The sequence below is a fragment of the Apiospora phragmitis genome, assembly GCF_038363925.1.
Source record: "Apiospora phragmitis strain CBS 135458 chromosome Unknown utg000006l:1.0-5683423.0:1.0-5690449.0, whole genome shotgun sequence".
Classification (NCBI taxonomy): Eukaryota; Fungi; Ascomycota; class Sordariomycetes; order Amphisphaeriales; family Apiosporaceae; genus Apiospora; species Apiospora phragmitis.
The window spans coordinates 3,109,052-3,127,776 of record NW_027117404.1 but is presented as its reverse complement, the minus strand read 5'-3'; the positions used below and the strand labels follow the sequence as shown (position 1 = coordinate 3,127,776).

The 18,725-nt window shown below is 52.2% G+C and overlaps 9 protein-coding genes across 9 annotated transcripts; 4 read left to right on the top strand and 5 right to left on the bottom strand.

Moving 5' to 3' along the window:
* Positions 1-548: 548 nt before the first annotated feature.
* PG994_006235 (uncharacterized protein) lies at positions 549-1,694 on the top strand (the record flags this gene model as incomplete). The annotated part of the gene is made up of 2 exons (XM_066857644.1): positions 549-954; positions 1,051-1,694. 2 exons carry the CDS (start codon positions 549-551, stop codon positions 1,692-1,694), a joined length of 1,050 nt encoding a protein of 349 aa, XP_066716913.1.
* A 386-nt stretch (positions 1,695-2,080) lies between these two features.
* Positions 2,081-2,413, top strand: PG994_006234 (uncharacterized protein; the record flags this gene model as incomplete). The annotated part of the gene is made up of 1 exon (XM_066857643.1): positions 2,081-2,413. The coding sequence occupies one exon, from the start codon at positions 2,081-2,083 to the stop codon at positions 2,411-2,413; it is 333 nt and encodes a 110-aa protein (XP_066716912.1).
* A 951-nt stretch (positions 2,414-3,364) lies between these two features.
* PG994_006233 (uncharacterized protein) lies at positions 3,365-4,041 on the top strand (the record flags this gene model as incomplete). The annotated part of the gene is made up of 2 exons (XM_066857642.1): positions 3,365-3,386; positions 3,464-4,041. 2 exons carry the CDS (start codon positions 3,365-3,367, stop codon positions 4,039-4,041), a joined length of 600 nt encoding a protein of 199 aa, XP_066716911.1.
* Positions 4,042-4,479: 438 nt separating this feature from the next.
* On the bottom strand, positions 4,480-4,935 carry PG994_006232 (uncharacterized protein; the record flags this gene model as incomplete). The annotated part of the gene is made up of 1 exon (XM_066857641.1): positions 4,480-4,935. The coding sequence occupies one exon, from the start codon at positions 4,933-4,935 to the stop codon at positions 4,480-4,482; it is 456 nt and encodes a 151-aa protein (XP_066716910.1).
* Positions 4,936-5,525: 590 nt separating this feature from the next.
* PG994_006231 (uncharacterized protein) lies at positions 5,526-5,708 on the bottom strand (the record flags this gene model as incomplete). The annotated part of the gene is made up of 1 exon (XM_066857640.1): positions 5,526-5,708. The coding sequence occupies one exon, from the start codon at positions 5,706-5,708 to the stop codon at positions 5,526-5,528; it is 183 nt and encodes a 60-aa protein (XP_066716909.1).
* A 242-nt stretch (positions 5,709-5,950) lies between these two features.
* PG994_006230 (uncharacterized protein) lies at positions 5,951-6,874 on the bottom strand (the record flags this gene model as incomplete). Its single annotated transcript, XM_066857639.1, has 1 exon — positions 5,951-6,874. One exon carries the CDS (start codon positions 6,872-6,874, stop codon positions 5,951-5,953), a length of 924 nt encoding a protein of 307 aa, XP_066716908.1.
* Positions 6,875-8,445: 1,571 nt separating this feature from the next.
* PG994_006229 (uncharacterized protein) lies at positions 8,446-10,496 on the bottom strand (the record flags this gene model as incomplete). The annotated part of the gene is made up of 3 exons (XM_066857638.1): positions 8,446-9,144; positions 9,207-9,794; positions 10,086-10,496. The coding sequence occupies 3 exons, from the start codon at positions 10,494-10,496 to the stop codon at positions 8,446-8,448; spliced, it is 1,698 nt and encodes a 565-aa protein (XP_066716907.1).
* Positions 10,497-11,563: 1,067 nt separating this feature from the next.
* PG994_006228 (uncharacterized protein) lies at positions 11,564-12,157 on the top strand (the record flags this gene model as incomplete). Its single annotated transcript, XM_066857637.1, has 1 exon — positions 11,564-12,157. The coding sequence occupies one exon, from the start codon at positions 11,564-11,566 to the stop codon at positions 12,155-12,157; it is 594 nt and encodes a 197-aa protein (XP_066716906.1).
* Positions 12,158-14,428: 2,271 nt separating this feature from the next.
* PG994_006227 (eukaryotic translation initiation factor 2C 3) lies at positions 14,429-17,746 on the bottom strand (the record flags this gene model as incomplete). Its single annotated transcript, XM_066857636.1, is given in 5 exon segments — positions 14,429-16,110; positions 16,166-16,178; positions 16,195-16,549; positions 16,627-17,412; positions 17,469-17,746. The coding sequence occupies 5 exon segments, from the start codon at positions 17,744-17,746 to the stop codon at positions 14,429-14,431; spliced, it is 3,114 nt and encodes a 1,037-aa protein (XP_066716905.1).
* Between the last annotated feature and the right edge of the window lie 979 nt (positions 17,747-18,725).

Here is an 18,725-nt window from a genome sequence, read left to right as displayed (position 1 = left end):
TGCGTTTGCTCCTGTCGGGAAAGGAAATGATGTCTCGGTCAAGCAAAGCCGCCCGAGGCCGCCTGCCTGGCCAAATTGATGCATTCCAATAATCCAACTGCGCCCTCTTTCTGACCCCGTATGCGAGTCCGGGTTGGGCTTACCGCTTGCTACAGGCCAACTAATACACAGCAAACCCATCCATGACCAGATCCGGATCATTTCCAACAGAAGAGTGGAAACAGTTTTGGTGATCTGCTCGTACATAAAATGAAGGAGCTGGCCACACGTCATTCCTGATTTTGTGTGGAATGCAATGCCTTGCCGCCAACGTTGATTGATCGCACCAGCCGCTGAGACCCTAAGCACAAAGCACTGCCTTCACGTGTGGGCAATCCTCTTTGTTGGTTACAATCTGACTACGTCTGACTGCATATGTGTGCTTACTTACATTCAGTACGACCACTGATCCGTTCATTAAACATATCGACTGGGCATTCCAGGCCAGTCCTCTCATCTTTCGAGTTGAGACACCCCTACGTTCTTTCGAGCTGTTGACATCAACCATGATGTCCGAAACCGCCACCGTCACCAGGACTGATGCAAAGCAATCGAGGCTTTCTAAACCCCGAGCCAACACCAGCAGCAAGCCATGGTTGAGGCATATTGAGGATCTACGAATGCTCGGATGCACCTGTCTTTTCTTCGTCGTCTTCATCTTCGCCTGGAGAAGCTACACCTCGCCGCTGTCCGGCGGCGTGGCCTCCTTCGTGACATGGCTGGCTCTGTTCCAGCTCTCCTTCATGGGCGCCGTGGCGACGCATAACGCCATCCACGTCCCAGTCTTCTGGAAGCCCTGGCTCAATAACTTCTACCAAACCTGCCTGTCTCTACAGTATGGCTTTCCGGTGTCGGTGTTCGTGCCCGGGCACAATCTGTCTCACCACAAGTACCCTCAGCAGGCTCGAGATATCAGTGAGTTCTACACGCCCCTTGCCCGATTGAAACCCTGTAGAAGAGAGTTTCAATCAACCAAGCTACATGGAATACGGCTAATTGACTTTACCTAAGTGCGCACTACCAAGGTCCGCTATCGCTGGCATTTCTTGAACGGCTTGCTCTTCTTCTTCCACGTCGTGTTGACGGGAGGCGATGACGACAAGTTGTACTTTGCTGCGCAGGCACGTTTGAACCGGCCTATCGCACGGCAGCGCAGGCGTGAGGAGATTTTCGTCTTTGGCGCCATGGCTGTATTGCTTTTGCTTGACTGGCGGCGCTGGATTTGGTTCGCTCTGCTCCCGCAGTTCTACGCCAAGTACTGCATCTTGTCCCTGAACATGCTGCAGCACGACGGCTGCGATATCACTTCGAAGTACAACTTCGCGCGCAACTTCACGAGTCCGCTGCTGAACTGGTTTTGCTTCAACAACGGCTACCACACCGTTCACCACTTGTACCCCGGCTTGCACTGGTCGATAATACCGCAGAAGCACCAAGAGCTCATCTCCAGCCACATAGCGCCCAGCTTGGAGGACCCGAGCATCCTAGGCTACATCTGGCGCACCTTTGTTTGGCCCGGTGTCCGTCTGGATTATCGGGGCAAACCGCTCGTTCTGACGAAAGAGGAGATGGAGATGCAGAATGAACCCTGGCTTTATGAACAGGATGAGACGTTCTCGACAGAGAAGGAGTATCTGGCCAGCGACATGAAATAGACTTGCAGCAAGAGATGGCGTTGTCTTGATGGCCATCCAGAGTCCAACTCAGCGATTCCAGGGTAGACACCAATGTATTTGCAACGGCGTTCCGAATCATTACCCTTCAAATGGGTACAATTGTTATACTCGCTTATTCTGGTTACGTGGCAAACGATAATGTGATCCTACTCGGGTGATAATAATGGATATCATACACTGCATGCATAGCGGCAGACTGTGGTACAGCCTGGCATTAAAGAGTTTCGATGCAGTCTAGTTTCCTTCAGATTTCCACTCATCACGACCTAGTCTCAAGATATCCTGGCGTTCGACAACCCAATACCGGCCGGGCGCTGCTCTGCTGCCTGCCTCCCCCTCTCCAAAAAGGCGGCCTTTACCGCCGCATGGGCAATGACGGCCGGTTCATGACCGAGGTTATCATGCAGTGCCCGGCTGAGACTGCCGACGCCGCGGAGAATATCACGTCGGGTGGTGGCGAGATGGTGGCCAGCGTCGATGCCCACCTGCTCGTGTCGCTCTCAACGTGTGCCGATAGTTTGTGGGAAGACTCGGACGAAGACCTCGGTGGTGCGCGCCGGGAGATGGTGTGGACGGCTTTCACGCTACCGAGGCTCAAAAGAGTGGTCAGGATATGGGAGCCGACCTGGCCGGTACAGCCGACTACAGCAGCTGTAGCCATGGCCCTGGTTCCCTGCTTCCTCTTATATGATGAATAATAGTGATAAGAGGTAGTGCGGGAGTTTTCAACAAGGAGTCAATATATCTCAAGAGAGTGACACCGTTCTGCCAATCTAAAGACCCCGTTTTCCTCGCAAGAGTTGATAGACATGAGTTGGTCTAAGAGCCAGCCACATCTTTATATACAGCTCGTGGGGCCTTGTCCCGGGGACAATCCGGTCTTCATGGTTTGCGACCGAAGAATAAAACTCTGTTGCCGAAGCACTACAGGCTGACGATGACTTCCGGGCGGATATTTGCTCCGCGTAGGGTGTGAGTTGGGTGGCTTTGTCAGCCACCAGTCTATGCTGCGCCGTGCAGTCAATGCGTATCTACTAAGGGCGGGAGCGTAAGCTGGTCGACTTTGTTCTAATTCGATGTATCAATTGTGTGGTATACTGCAATGAATCTCTAGATCCAATCTGTAGGAAGCCATCGCATACGCAGCTCATGTTAGCTTAACGAGCGCGGCTTATAGACTTAGGTGTGCCTTTTCACCGTTCACCTCTAGAAACTTAGCTGGGCAGTTGAATACTGAATCGCTAATCTGTAAATTCTACTAGTAGGTAAATACCACGATCTTTAAACTAGGCACGGTGGACATTCGGTATTCGTCGTGCATCGTCATGCGACGGTTACGGCCGTGTGGACGGCGCCGATGTTGCCGATGGGAGGGTGAATTGGCCTGTGGACTAGGTAAGTGTACGGTGGTGGAATTAGTGGAATTAGGTAACGAGGGGTACGGAAATGGGCCGCGCCAATGTTCAGTTGCCTGGCGGGGCATTTCGATCTTCAGCTACCGCTCGCTTTCTAGAGCTTCGTGACTTTACCACCAATTTGCATATCAAACCAAAACCCACCAACAACGACATACTTATACACCGAGTCTGGAAATCTGTCTCAGAGAGAACTAGTTGGAGTTACAGTTCTCAGCATACAAACCGCCCATCATGGCGTCCAATCCCTACGAAGGTACGTAGACGGAACGTTGTATGGCGAGCCCTTCCCGTCTCCAGCCGCGAACTAACTGGGAGGGCACAAACACACAGTCGAGCACAACATCAAGGAGGCAAACAACCGACCGCACACGCGACGCCCCGACATGTCCTCCTTCACGTCGCTCCTGCACCAGATCTCGCCCGACGTCCGCTCGACGGGGAGCACCACGACGCACCACGCGGGCCCGACGCCCGTCGACACGGCGGCCCTGTTCCGCCTGCTGCAGGACCAGATGGCAACCCTGATGGCCTCGGCGCCCTCGGACGGCAACCGCGGCTTCCTCGAGGAACTGATAGGCGTGCTCGAGTCGGACATCGACAACCCGCCCGGCCACATCCGGGGCGTCACCCAGGAGTACCTCGACCAGCTGGAGCGGGTACCCAAGAAGCAGCTCACGGCCGAAGATTCCTGCCCCATCTGCGCCGAGAACTACCTCGACGACCCCTACCCGCTCGTCGTGGCGCTGCCCTGCCAGGCGGGTCACCGCTTCGACCTCGAGTGCGTCGGCCACTGGCTCTCGGGCAAGGGCACGTGTCCGCTGTGCCGGCAGGACCTGACGCAGAAGAAGAAGATCGAGGTGGAAGACGACGAAGAAGATAATGAAGATCCGGACGGTTTGTACGGTTAGGCGCAATCAAATGCACAACTCCCTTCTTGTGCCCCCCTAGGCTTGCTTGCCTCGCAGTGTCCATGAATGGACCGCGTCACAGACTGGACCGTACGGAAGGAGCAAGATTGCGGTGATACCCAGCAAAAGATAATAAATAAAGCCATAAGTAATATTTATGCTGATTATTCCTCATTGGTGACGATGCTTCCAGAAACAGCCATCTCTTAATGTTTCCATTTTGTACTTCTCCTAAACTCCAAAATGCATGCAGAGCGTAACCTAGGGTACACACCCTCCACATCCTATGGTCCAACCCATCCATTGACTCCTAAAGGTTCGTCATCGTCTCATATGGCCGTAGTTATGTCGAACGCGATAATTGCTCCCTATTCGGGGATGACGGGCGCACATCTCGCTTCCCTCACTAGACTCCTCCTCCCTCACGGGGTCTAGTTCTTATTTGGAGCCGCCCTTGTTAGCAGTTTGAGCGCCGCCGCTCTTCTTGTTCTGGTTGCCCTGCTGCGGCTTGTCCTCCATGGCGCCCTGCCCGCCCTTCGAGACCTCCTGGTTGGCCGGGCTGACGTCGAGCGGGTTGCCGCTGTCGCCCGAGCCGGTCTTCTTGTTCCCCTTCGAGGCCGTCTCCATGGCCTCCTCGGGCCCCGTCTTGTCCGGGTTGAAGGCCGCGTCCGCGTTGTTCGCCACCTGCTCGTCCGTGCCACTGCCCGTGTACTCGTGCGCGCGCGGCTTCACCGAGTTCCGGTCCTGGTCGTCCTTGTACGCCATCCGGGGCGCCGCCGAGGTGCTGAGAGGTTGACGCAGCGTCGTGGTGGCGGGGGTGGCTGTCCGTGGCGATCTGGAGGCGAGGCGCAGAGCGCTGTGGGCCGCTGTGCGGAAGGGAGTGAAGGAAGGCATGTTGTGTTTTCTGGTCGTGTTTTTTCTTTTGATGATGGGTGACGATCCTTGGTGTTATTCGATCGAGTAGGTAGTATAGGACTCAATTGGTAGTTATTTGGCGTACTAAGACCTGAGTATGTAGGTCAAGAGAAAATATTCGTTCGAAGACGACGGGTTATGATGCTTTCGGGTAACAGAGCATTACCGGTGGTGACGTCAGGACAAGAAAGAGCTTCGGGCGGGTCAAGAGCTCCGGCAGAGCTTTCCCCACCCTCACTCAAAGAGCGAAAGCCGTTAAAACATTTGATCACCACAAGAGATAATCTACGGTAAGAGGCATCTTGAGGCTGGATTGTCGGAGTGGTGGCGCCACTGGTACGATGCATCATTGGCTTAAAATGCGTTCCGCAGTAGACAATCGATGGGTTTGCAACGTTGCATCAATGTCGACACTGAACTAAGCAATGGCCGCATATACAAGAAATGCCTTGACCTGAAGCCCCGGGTCACTGTTGTCGTTTCGCTTCAGTTTCTCCGCCTCGGTCGGCCCATACGACGTTCCCATCGAGCGACTTGGACGATGCGCTCCCAGCCGCTGGCCACGAAACTCATCTCGGCATAATCGAGTAGCCAACATTTGTCACGGATTCCAGGGAGTAGATAGCTCGGTCCTCCATCTCCTGGGATTGCTTCAGGCCACCTGCCGTGGTCGTGGCCCTGAAGAGGCGAGTACCGCCGCCCCAGAGATTGGTGCTTCTACCCTCCAAGTCACGGAGGATTCCGCACTTCATGTTATTAATGGACGCAATGCATGTCCCAGTGCACATATATTATCATGAACCAATCGCTCTGCATCGTTTGATGTAATGTCTTTACTTACAAACACGAAGGTTTTCTAATCAACATTATATACATTCGACACGAGATACGAGTCCCCTGTGCTCCCGATGACTAGCATTACTCATCTAGTATCATTATATCCCATTTGACCGCATATCCATATGTTCATCAAGGCAACGACACCCTTGGCGCTCTAGATGAGCAGCGCCGCAGCGACTGCCAAGCCTACAGCGAGCTTTCCATCAGCCCTGTCAAGGGCCCCTGCGCCTGATGCGCTGGAGCCGCCTGGGAGCCCAGTCGCCGTCGGGGTCACAGTCACTGTCCCGGGGTTTGTAGAGTTCTTGGTAGGGGCCGTGGTCGCCTTCGTGGTATCGTCGGCCGTCTGCGCCGCTGGGAATGACAGTTTGGAGGTCGCGCTCTCCAGATCATCTGATGTGGGTGTGCTGGTAGCGCGTCGCGAGGATGTTGTCACAGCGCCGCTGCCGCTGCCGCCACCAATCAAGGTGGTGCTGTGGCCAGCGCTACCAGCACTGCTGCCACCGCTGCTACCGGAGCACGTCTGGCCAATCCTGCAGCAGTACCCACCGCTCGAGCACTTGCTGCCCGACGGACAGTAGGCTCCGTCGCTGCAGCAGTCGGCAGTTGTGGGCATGCAACCGATACCACACATAGTCTTGCCGGCGGCGCACGACGAAGCGCCGCTGCCGTCCTTGCAGGTCTTGCCGATGGGGCAACAACCGCCTGGATTGCATACGCTGTTGATGGGGCAATAGGTGTTTGTCCCGTCCTTGCAACACTGTGAAGACGCATCATTGGTTAGCTGTCTCCTGACTTTGGAGTGGAGAGGTGATGTGATGTTATGGGTTGGCAAAGGATCCGACTCATTTTGTTGAGACAACATGACAAGATCGAGGATACTCACAACACTGCCAATGGGAATGCAGCCGCTCTCACATGTGGTCTCCGCTAGAACACAGCTCGATGATGCAGCGGCAAGGACAACGCCGTCGCCGCCGCCGGGGAAGAGACCTGCTGAGTGCTCGACTCGCTGACGTGGTTGTTGAGCGACGACAATGGACGCCGAGCCCATGACGAGAAGGGAGAGAACGACACGCATCCTGAAAGTGTGGGGTATGGGGGCTTGTGGTGGTATAGTGGTAAAGTTTTGACGGTGTATTATGCGAACTGTCGAGAAGGTGTACCGAGAAGCAGCATATCGACCTCCCGACCACGAGTCCGCGCAGGCGAGGCCCTCCTATGCCTTATATGCTCCGTTCTGCCAAGAAACCTTTCGATGAGAACGCCTTGCTGCAACTTGTCGCCGGGGACTGATACTTTCCATTACTTAATGAGCGGGAGGCGCGCCGGCCGTAGTCGGTCTCTTTTGCTGGCGGCTAGCTCAGCGGTGCCTTTCCTAGCTCGTCCTTCTTATCCACACTACGGCGTACACAAGCTTTCAGCCCTATCTTGCTCTTCTTATTTATTTACTTTCCCGAATTCAACTTGACCAGGTACGCTCGAGGCATCACCAGCATGCCAATGGCTACCGGGCAATTTGCCCTCTAAGACACGGTCAACATGCCTTCTTTGTGAGAATACATTTCCCATGTTCTGCCTCAAGAATTGCTCACCTCAGCTAGGAAAACCTTCAGCTCCCATGGCCTGGACATGATCGACAACGACAGCGCCCTCTATAGATTAGTCACACAGCTTCACTTGGTATCGTCCTGGTCACTTAGGCAATCTTGGCAATCCCCACACTCCTTCCGTGTGATCTCAAGCGTAGGTAGCATCCAGCACCAGGATAGCACATTCACCAAGCTTAAGACAGCGTCAAATCAGCCCCGGGTTTCAAAACGAAGTCATTCGCAAGGGTAAGCGAGGGTACACTACCCGCAAGCCTTCCACCAGTAGCCGACTTGTCTCCTATATGGACATGATGAGGGCGGATAAGAAGCACTTCGACTGTGGAGGAGGACCTTGCCTCAATCCCAACTTTTGCTCCTTTGAAAAGACCTCATAATTAATACGCCAGATGCGCGAAGGTGCTGTACCTCGTCTGCTTCCTAGTTGCTGCTGTCCCAATTCCTCTCAGGGTGACTTGCTCATTACACCGCTGAGACAAAGCAAAATCGGTCTGCATTCCAGCTGAAAACGCCCCGTGGGGATCTCGATACCCTCTATAATTTACACGTGCAGTAATGACCAATCACGAAGCAGCTCCTTGTTCATTCACCGTGGGCGATGGTACTGGATGGGTTCGTTTTGGCTCAGGTGCCAAGCCGCCGGTCCCCAAGCTACAGTATTGTCGGACATGTTTGCGCTTCCGGATCAGGCAAGTATCAAACCGCTGGCCATGCTGATGCAAACCAAGATGCCCCGAAAATCATTACAAACGCCATCGCTAGGTACATGTAGTGCCCTCTTTCAACGTTGTAATTGCCAGCATTCCCGCTTGTTCATTTGAACTTGTATGTACCAGGCCATCTTCATTGCGCATGGTATAAATTAATTATTACTCTGTCTTTATAAGTTTACTTACAACTCGAAAAGCCTCTTTTATTTATATTATATCGCTATCCTAATAGATGCGATAAGTCCTCTTCCCTCGTTTCGGGCTCCCTCTCGAGGACGAAATTAATGGCCCTGCTTGTTCACTGCGGATGTCCCGTCTGATCTTCGGCGTCGTTAGTGTGTGTCGACGTCACCATATGAGCCGCTGTGCTTTCCCACAATCTTCACTCCAGCGCAGTTCTGAATCAGCACCTGGCGGGCCTTCTTGTTAAGTAGTGGTGGTGGCGAGTTCATCACTCGTCGACTCAATGAAGTCTCTTTATACCACATGACCAGCATCTTGGAGAAGTGCTCTGCCCACATGCAGCACTGGTTGTCCCCGCACTGCGAATGATCACAGCCGATACGGGTGTATATCTGTGTGAGCTGCCGCACTTGTCCTTCCCGGAGCGTTTCGATTTTGAGCTTCTCGATCTCGGGCTCTACCCACCAAAGCAGATTGATGACCTTTTCCATGTTGGTCTTGAAGATAGGGGCCCCTGCGGGCTTCTTCATCCTCCACGAACGCTTGGTGAGCCAATTTGTGACGCTCACGAAGGTGTACACGTGTGCGGTGAAAGCCAGCCGCATTCCTTGTGCCTGAGGCATGTCTTTCTTAGCAGAGCACTGCGCGTACAGTCTCTCCCAAAGACCCTGTGCGAACGTCTCAGGATATTGTTGGCTTCTGAGCGACATCGCGTTTAGATAATCGAGCTGGAGGAGGACGCCTTCTTGGCTATCAGAATCCTTCATGCGGCACCAATAATAGTGATATTCTGCTTCAATAGAAGTGACAGGAAAAGACTTTTCGGATTTTTTGTCCCGCAATGCTTGCTATGTAGTCATCCCAAGTATGATAGCGTCTCCAGTATTTCTCGCATGGCTTGTAAGCTTACATTGTAAGCCCATCTCAGATCTTCGTTGAAGACCTTCCTCCTGGCATCAAATGTTCCCTTAGTACTAAGCCACCTCTTGGTATCCTGATGTCTGACACTTAAAGCTTCTCTGTTCTGGGTGAACGTCCTGAATCGCCTAGCGAGCCATGTAACGAAGTCCACCAAGGCGTGGGCGGGATGGAATGTGGATAGCGAGTTCCTGATGCATTCGAGGTAGAGCCCAAATATAGTATAGAAATAAGTATCGACCTCGGGCACACCTCTAACGTCCAATTCCCTAACGGTCATGGCTATTTTCCAAAAGCAAATGATGAAATTGGGATCCAGAAGAATAACAGAGGGACCAATTGCTCCCAAGAGTTGCTGTAGTGAGTAGTTCAGACAGCTCATGACACCACTCTGGGACAAGACACTGATACTTTCACATAGCTGGAAAAGCTCCTGCCAGGACCAGGTCAGTGTAATAGAGGGCTCTTGCACAGTGACGAAGTGGACGGTTCCGACTTTCCACTCACGTCTGCTGTGGCCGAATAGTTCATGTAGAGATGCCCTTGAGTATTGAACGAAAGCCTCCTTAGAATCGATGGACTGCCGATTTTTGTTTATCATGCTCAAAAAGATATGATAATGGTCCCCGACACGCGTCAGTCCCGTCGAAAGCTTCGCTCTCTTCCTTGGTTGGCAGCCCTCTAGGTCCCTCATGTCCTCTACATCGTCACCCGGCTTGTTCTTAGCAAACAAGCCTTTCTACTCGTGATTGAACCGTGATGAATATATCTGTCGACTTCTTTGAGTCAGTGTCTTGAATAATAAGGACGCAGCCAGTGAAAAATTAGGTATATTCACGTTGGCTTGAAATTGTAAACACCTTGCCATCACTTCCATCAAATCTTTCAAGCTTCGGCCTTCTTTGATGTAAATACTATACATGATATCTCGAAATCGTTCCCAGTCTCTGGAGACCGGGCAGGCTTGGGAGCGCATGATGTCCTGTCCACTGGAGCGCTGAGAACCACCTGTACCTGGCTGGTATGGCGCTGATAGTGCCATCTCAGACCTGTTCACACCGTTGTTTGAGTCTAGGCTGTTCTGAGCTCCATGAGCTACACGCGGATGCTGGTAGAAGAGGACATTGTCCTGCGAATGCCAGTGTTGGGTGGCATGAGCGTCAAAGGTGCCTGTGAAATGGTTCGTGATGCCAGAGTTCGTAATCGTTGTTCTGTACGTATACTGTTGACCATGACCTGATCCTATGTCATTGGGTATCGTTGACTCGAGGATGAATGACATTTCATATAAAGCAACTTTTAGGAATGGCGGACACTAAAGATGATGTGGATGGGTGATTACTCAGGCGTAAATGATGTGGCGCCGACGGGTTGTGTGGTGCAGTAGAAAGAGGGGTAGCCGATTGCAGTGCTCGTTCGATGAGGTGGCATCCGCCATATCGCAGTGATGTTGATGGACAACGCCTCACTATTGTATCTCGTGTCCAATAAAGATGTCCGATCCTAAATATTCGGGCATAACCAGGAGAGCAATTGAGTGGTCCAGGGCATATGCAGTAGCCCAGCGCGGAACCCAGCCTGCAGGAGATAAGGCCGCGTGATGAAAGTCACTTCGACACTGCATGTCTGCAGGCAATTATTGGTCTGAACGATGCTGTAATACATTGAACATGTAGGCAGCTTTCTCTGAATCCCTTCAATCACCCGTCGCCATGATCCGGCATTCCTTCTCTGTCAAATTCCCCGTGCGTGAGGTGTACATGTCTTCCTCTATTACAATCGACCGAACGTCTATAAATATGGTCTTCGGTCCGCACCGTGGTATTTCGCAGGATCAAAACACATCAGCAGCGACCTCGTCATCACTCCCAACACAAGCCATCGGAGCACCTGAATCCTGCCATTCCCTGATCAAAACTGTCCATCATGTATCCATCTCACTCCAGCACCAGCCACCAACGTGCCTTACAAGAGGTCACCGAGGGACAGATTATCCGTTTCGGCGAGGACATCCGAGATGAAGGCCACGAGAAGGAAATTGCCATTATCGTTATTATCAGTGCTAAGGAACTGATTCAACTAGTAAGACGGAGAATCAAAGGAACGGGGCTAAAGTTCTGGAAATGTAAGCGTATCTCTTACCAGACTAATCACTTTTTTTTCAATACGTTGTATAAGTCAAGGACCATAGCACAACCGTGCTAACCAAGTATGGCTCATCAGTCAGCTCCTACATCGGGATCACCACTATTGATGGTCTACAGCACGAGATTAGGAACGTCAGGTCCGACCCCAGACGTTGTCAACTAGTCATTCTAGTTGATACTGCGATCTCGGAGATTAAAGTTGATGTTTGGTAGCAACATCAAGGCTCTCAAGGTGGCTCGCTGTGGTCGCAGCAGCCCGTATTACCGGCTTCTTTCGATTGACGGGTCCTCGACGTTCAACAACCTACGCATTGATGAATGGGAAGAAGGGCAACAGAGACGTGCGAGAAGGACGCAAGGAAGGTCGCTATTCCTAGGTTATAATGTCAACATCCAGATCGACATGAGCAGAGCCCCCTCCTACCTCGGTTCAGTTGATACTCTGTCCTCGGACCAACGCGACCGCGCTGCAGCTCCTCTCGAGCAGATGCAGAATGTGGATTTCACGGGCAGTTGGTGGAAGCGTTGGAAGGGGCTCGTTGCCGGGCTTATGGGTATCCTGAGCGGCGGTGTAGCGTTCGCCGGCCTCGGCGGATTCAAGGTGACCGCAAAAGGCATGTTCGTCAACTTCAGCCACGGCAGGACCGCATTCTCGGCGGGATACGGGAGCCTCGAAGTCAGCGGATTGGTCATAGCCGTGGGAAAGGCCGCGCTGGTTGGAGGTGCTGCTGGGCTCGCTGTATACTTCATTCCCTGGGAAACATTCTTCTCATACACCCGAGGCCTGTTCCAGTAAGTCTGGGGTGCAATGAAGTCGTTTTGGCACTGGCTGGTGGCTAAATGGGATGGGCTGCTGGATAGCTTTAAGCAATGGCGCGAGAATGCCAGTTCCCAGGGACGGAGAAGCAGCACCATTCCTATGGTTCGTATGGTGGCTTACACTGAGTTAAATGCGAATGGTGCGTGTGTATTGCGCATGACTGGCACTTGGTAAATTGCTCCATGTTAAGCTTAGACTTTGTGAACAGGCATTTTGGTTTCTCTTCTCGGGGAATGAACATTAGTGTATTGAAATTGGTTCATATTGCATAAGGCTCCTGCCCAACAACTAGTAAGGTCGCCAATCAATCTCTGTACCCCATAACGAAGACAGCAGCATCAGCATCATTCGTAAAAGACAGCATAGCCTCATAGTTAGCATAACCAAAACTCTCATCGATCAAACCTCGGCCGCATCAAAGTTCCTGATCAGGCCATAGCAGAATCGCAAAGCCTCCATATAGGCATGCATATCGATTGCTTCGTACGCAGTGTGCGCGTTCTGAGTACCGCTCTTGCGCGTCGGAGTTCAGCGATAGGCATGCTTGGATAGATCTGTAGAGAGTAGTGGGTACGGGTAAGCCAGAGTCATCACAATTGGCTCCAATTGCAATGCTGCAATACTGTCGGTGTTCGGGTCGAATAATCCAGCGTAGTGCAGGCGAGAATATAAAGTACTCAGATGTATGAACTGCGAGGAAGCCAGTCTGTTGAAAGTAGATACAGTCTCAAGGAAAGAGCCTAGATGCTTCATAAAAGCCATGCGGTGTCCTCCCAAAACCTTGGCAGGTCATGCTACTGCTGCACGATTTGTTAGACTTCTTACGAAACGTCGGGGCCGCTCGCGGTTGCACTTCTAAAGCTGGGAGAGGCAAGTCATGTCTAAGGGGTTTGAGATTCAGGGGATCTATGATGGCACGGTTGGTGAAGGATTGGTGAATGCTGGATTGCCTGGCTGTGACTGGCTGAGGAAGTAAGGGAGGCACTGTATTTGGGTATGGATTTCAGGATGCTGGCCATTTCTGATACCCTTTCTTTCCTCGTCTTTAGTAGTTGAGCCAAATCTACCCATATAGTCACATTCCACTGCTTCTGGTGATCTGCCATCAAAGGCTGGATGTATGTTTGTCAGGGCGGCGTCTAGATCGAGATTGAGCGTGATTGGGCCATTCGAAATAGCACCGCCAACGAAGCGAAGGTACGGTAGCAGAATCTGTAAATCGAAAAGGGTAATGTATATACCGTGCTAAGCACCGCTTTAGCCTGTCTTGCTTTAATCCAGGCTTTTTTAGTATCCCCTTGAGCGCTGAGTACAACAAAAGAGTGGGTTTTTCTTTTATAAAACCAATAACATAGCGTGCATCCTCTTTCCAATGGGGCTCTATCTACTCTTCGAATTCATATTCAACCTCGTTTTTGAAGCACTTCCCGTGGACGTACGAAATTAATTTTACTGCCATTCGAACCGGAATGCCAGGTTTAGGTAAATACCGTGACATACGGTAGGGTACATCGTAGGTGGTATAGACGTAGTCAAAAGAGGCTGTGAGCAGCCGGTACTGAGCTATGCGACCAATCAATTCACATGAAATCTGACCCACTCGTTTTGTTATACTCAGCGCTCAAGGGGATAGCTCGTACGGTGGTGCGGGCGTCTTCCCTTTTTGGAACACTTCGTTGCATAAGGTCGGTATCCGCTCTCCCCCTAGACGAGAGCTTACGTACAGAGCTGAATTAGCACTAGGGTCTGTGACGACCTGAGAATCCTCGGTGTTGTATGTTTTGTTTTTTTGTTTTTTGGGCCTCTCAATCCCGTTGTCGCTTGCACTACGGCGACGATGATCTCGTCCGGTGGATTTCAGGGGAGTTGAGCGTCCAGTACTGTGAGGCCTTAAGAAAAGGAAAACATATTGATGAATTGATGCCGCTTCTACAAGCCTGCTTGCCTTGGCTAGAGGCCCGAGTAAACACAATTGCCGGGTTTGCGTGCCCTGTCTACGATGGATCAACAATGTGGTCGACAGCTGGAGTACTCATAAGCACACTTGATTAAGGATTACTAGAGCTTAGGTAATGATTCGCTGTTCGTTACTATCTACTCTACAATACATGTGCTTTTCTTCTTCTAGAGGATTTCGCTATCGACCAGAGGTTTGGTCAACCTGATTCTTCGCTTCTGACTGAAATGCTGATGAAGACAAAGGGGTTTCGTCATGTTAACCCGCTGTCGCCATGTTGCCAAGTCGACTTAGATGTAGTACATGGAGTTCTTGAGGCGGTTATGAATCAGCCGTCCCGAGGCTTTGTTGACTTGCTGTGCTTGTGTTCCGCTAGAAATGGAGGTGGCATCATCGATCGAGGCATCAAAGACATCGGACATGTAGACGCGGCGCCGCGTGCAGAGAATGTCGGCGTAGTAGGCCGGCGGGCAGATGCTGACCGCCTTGGTGGCCCGGCCGAAGAGGTAGCACATCTCGTGCACGACCTTCTCCATCATGTTGGCCGCTTCCGCCTTGTACTTGGGCCCGAAGATCTCGTCCAGCAGCACCGTGTAGTGGGCAGGACGCGCAGTGCCCTGCAGGGCGGTATGGGCCACGAGGAAGAAGTCCCAGGTCCGGGCCAGGGTGACGCCGCGGTCGACGACAGTCCCGTTCTTGACGTTGCGGGACCTTGTCATGTTCTTGACGTCGGTCGGGTAGAAGCGTGTCTGGTGGCGCTTGACCGAAACAACCAGCGTGAAGAGGGGCTTTCGGTTTACCGGATACACCTTACTGCATGCCTTACGCATCTGCGGGACTTCGTTCGTGAGGACTTGCGCGAACTGGCCTTCAGATACTCCGTCTCGGAAGATCAAGATGTTGTCGGGCAGCTGCCCCTTGTTCGCATTCTGCCAGAGCCGGAGACGCTCGACGAATTCATCGGACAGCGTGTTGTCCAGCATCTCCTGTCCGCCCTTCTGGACCCAGGTCGTGGGTAGCCACTGTGCCAGGTCTCGGTCGGTGCTCGAGACCATTCCCACAATACTAGGGAGACCGTCGCTTCCCGCTATGTTAGTGGGATGAGTAACATCGTATCCCACACCCATGGTCTTCCCTTCTTTGAAAATGGGTACGTCTTCTCGCAGCTTGTGGTTTGCACCACCCATCTTCAAATTCACCTTGAGACCAACGTTGGCATAGTATTGCTTGTTGCGTTTCAGGATGTTGTCTCTAACCACACAGACTGTATGGAAGCCAATCTCCGAGTCCCCGATCAGCTTGACTGCGTTATAGATATCGGTTCCCTTGCCGGGCAAGACGACGAAAACCATCTGCGCCTCCTTGATTGTCTCAAAAGCCGATCTGATCGCTTGCTCAGGATGCTGTCCTTTAGCCAGGTGGATCTGGAGTCCACCAGTATGCTTAAATGGTTTGGACAGAATGCCCATGGTGTTAAGCATAAACATCCTCCACTCCTCCATGGCGCCCTGGAGATCGTTGGGGTCGTAATAGCGGCTCCCTTCTTGGTGGATGTTGACCCACGTGATTTTTTCGATGGGGCATCCAGGCTTGAAGACCTTGACATTCTGAATGTTCCACGAACCTTCAACTACGTCGGCCGTCTTCTGTCCCTGGTATTGAATCTGTGGCGTCGGGAGCTCACGTGCTTGGACGCCGAGCAGGTTCTTCCCCACGGTGACATTGAAGGCCTTCAGGACCTCGCTGTTGTCCAGTCCCAGGCTCTGGCGCCCAAGCGTCGCAATACTTGTTGCGTTTGCGAAGGGCGAGCGACAGGTGAATTCAATCATCTCCCGCGTCTCCTCAGGCGTGGTTTTGCGGCGGACCGCTTGGCCCGGTTTGACCGTGACGAACTCTGCTGGGATATAGACCGGCTTGTCTCTGCTGCCAGTGTTGATCACCGGCAAGTTTGGCTCGACAGTGTAGTTATAGCCTACAATAGATGTTAGTATCTACCGGAATCTTTGGACTGGGCCACAGCAACTTACGGATCTTATAATACTGTGCAACAGTATACTTTTTCGCCCTGTCTGAAGCCAGATGGGACATCTCCATCCAGGACAAAGGATACCTCGCTTGGACGGGCAAAGTCACGCTGGACGAAGATCTTCTTAGGGGAGTCCTGGGAGGGCCTAGGCCCGTCCAAACGCATCGCCAGCCCAGTCATAGTCTTCTCCGCGGTGCGCTGGCCAATCTTGTCTTGGGACGGTCCAGCTGCCTTGCCTTTCTTGACGCTCTTGGGCTGACCCTGGTCAAAGAAGAAGACAATATCAGCGCGAAGACGAGCTAAGAGGCGATGCACGCCCCTCAGCTGGCCCTCGTTATATTGCTCTAGAAGTTGTTTAACGGGACCAGCGAACCGGAAAACGCCGCTATGCAATGAAGAAGGTTAGCATTGCCCCTTAGAATATAGTATGATAAGCATGGAGAAGGAGCCGCCAATACGTACTGAGACACATTGAGATTCAAGAGGAGCCTTCCTGTGGCAGGGCGAACGCTCTGGAAATATCCCCTGATGATGGTGTTCATGTCGGGGTACCCGAGAGGGCTTGATTGCCCCGGGACATTCAGGGGGAAATGCCGACTGCTACCCAGGGAGGCGACATTGTTGTTCGATCGTGGGGTATGTCCTAACACAGCCCCAATCGCGGCGACGACGTCTGCGTATACCGGGAAATCGCCCGAGTAGTCCTTCATGGTGGTAAGGTACTTGATGAGGGGATCGACTTCGATGGATTTGGTTTGATCGAACTTCACATCGAACTCCATTGGACGGCCCTCGTCCGCGTACTCGATCCTAATTGTGGAATCGCCATCGGGGAACGTGAGAGGACTCAGACTATACACATAGTCTTTCAACTCCAAGACCCAGACTCCCTGAAGTTTCTCCATTGCTAGCTGGTTGATACGATGGAGCTTGCGGCCTTTGGGATCAGACTTGCGAACTGGAGTCACGCCCGGCGGGTAGATCCTGGTGGGCGTCAATTTATACTGGACCAGCGTCTGGGTTTGCACCGTCATCTCGTAGTAGTTGGTAGCAACTACAACCGCCTTGCCTTTATTGCCGAAAGCGGGTCTGACGGGGATGTGATTCAAGGGAATCGAAGGTCCAGCCTCCTCAGATGAAAGGTCCATGCCACCCATCTTGTAGGTGACTGCTTCAAGTTTGAGGTCCTTCAAAACCTTGTCTTCCAGCTTGGCTACGTCGGCATTAGGTTGAGCAAAGTTGCCGCCGCTGTGAAATGATTAGTGACGTCTTGAAAACCGGGCTGGAGATGGGAGAGTGTATACCCGTAAACCTCCCCTTCACCCTCGAACTTCTCACGCCTACCACCACGCCCGCCACCGCGGCCGCCACCTCGATATCCTCCTCCATCGCCGCGGCCGCCACCTCGATAACCACCACCATCTCCCCGACCACCACGGAAGCCACCGCCATCTCCTCGGCCCCCACGGAAGCCGCTACCGTCTCCTCTGCCACCGCCTCGGTAGCCACCGCCACCCCCGCGACCGCGAGAGCCGCCGTCTCCACGGCCTCCACGAAACTGGCCTCTGCCACGGTCAGACATTTCGTCGTAGTTGTGAATGACTTTACATAAAATATGCTAGGCTTAAGGGTAGTGTTTTATCAATGCCTCCTAAGAGATGCTGATTGATGCTGATTGATGCTGAGCAAGCCACAAGAGTAGCAGGTCAGCTCAAGGGACTGAATGTGGACGTATATATGAAGATCCAGTTGTCTGTAGCAGCCAGTTAGCATTTGCAAAGAAAACAAATGAACAAAAGAAGTCGCTAGAGGCAATCCGTTATTGACGGTGTAGACCGTGTTGGCCAGGTAGATCAGAAAAAGAAGTGAAACATAGCAGCGCAACTCCACGATGCGTAGGACACCACTTGGGTGCACTCAGGTTTGCCGACCGACCAAATTCTACTCTTTGTCAAGAAGGAACAAAGTGGTATGGAAAGAGACATATAGACTGCAAGAGCCCTGGAGTGTTTGCCAGCAACACGGTGTGACTGGAAGCCATTGTGTTCCGCTGGATGAAGTTCAAGCGGGATACCCTTGTGTGTATATGAAACCAAGCAATGGTTGTCAAACCTTGGGCTTGCATGGTAGGCTAAGGAACAAGGACTTGCCAAACAGAGGAAGCCATATGGAAATGTTTCTCATGTGTATCACCTCCATTTATCGCCGAGTGCTTGATAAGCGACAGCGTACTTACCAAAGCAAGGCAGATGGGTATGTGCGTAATGGGAGAAAGAGTCAAGGAGCGTCTTACGGATCAGTGGCAAAGTGCTAACCAGCAGATTTAATGCACTTTCCTTGCGCCGTGAAAGGTATGGAATAGAGGGAAGTGAGTGAGTGGTATGGTAAATATTGGAATCACCTACCTTAGGAAGCCCAGGAAGAAACTGGAAGCAAGCTGCTTGTTGTTGGTTGGGAGGAAACTTGAGGTGAAAGATAACCACGATTGTTGCTCACGCTGATAGTTGACAAAGGTCAGATGAGGCATCTACAGATGGCGGGGTAACTTACCTCAATAGAAT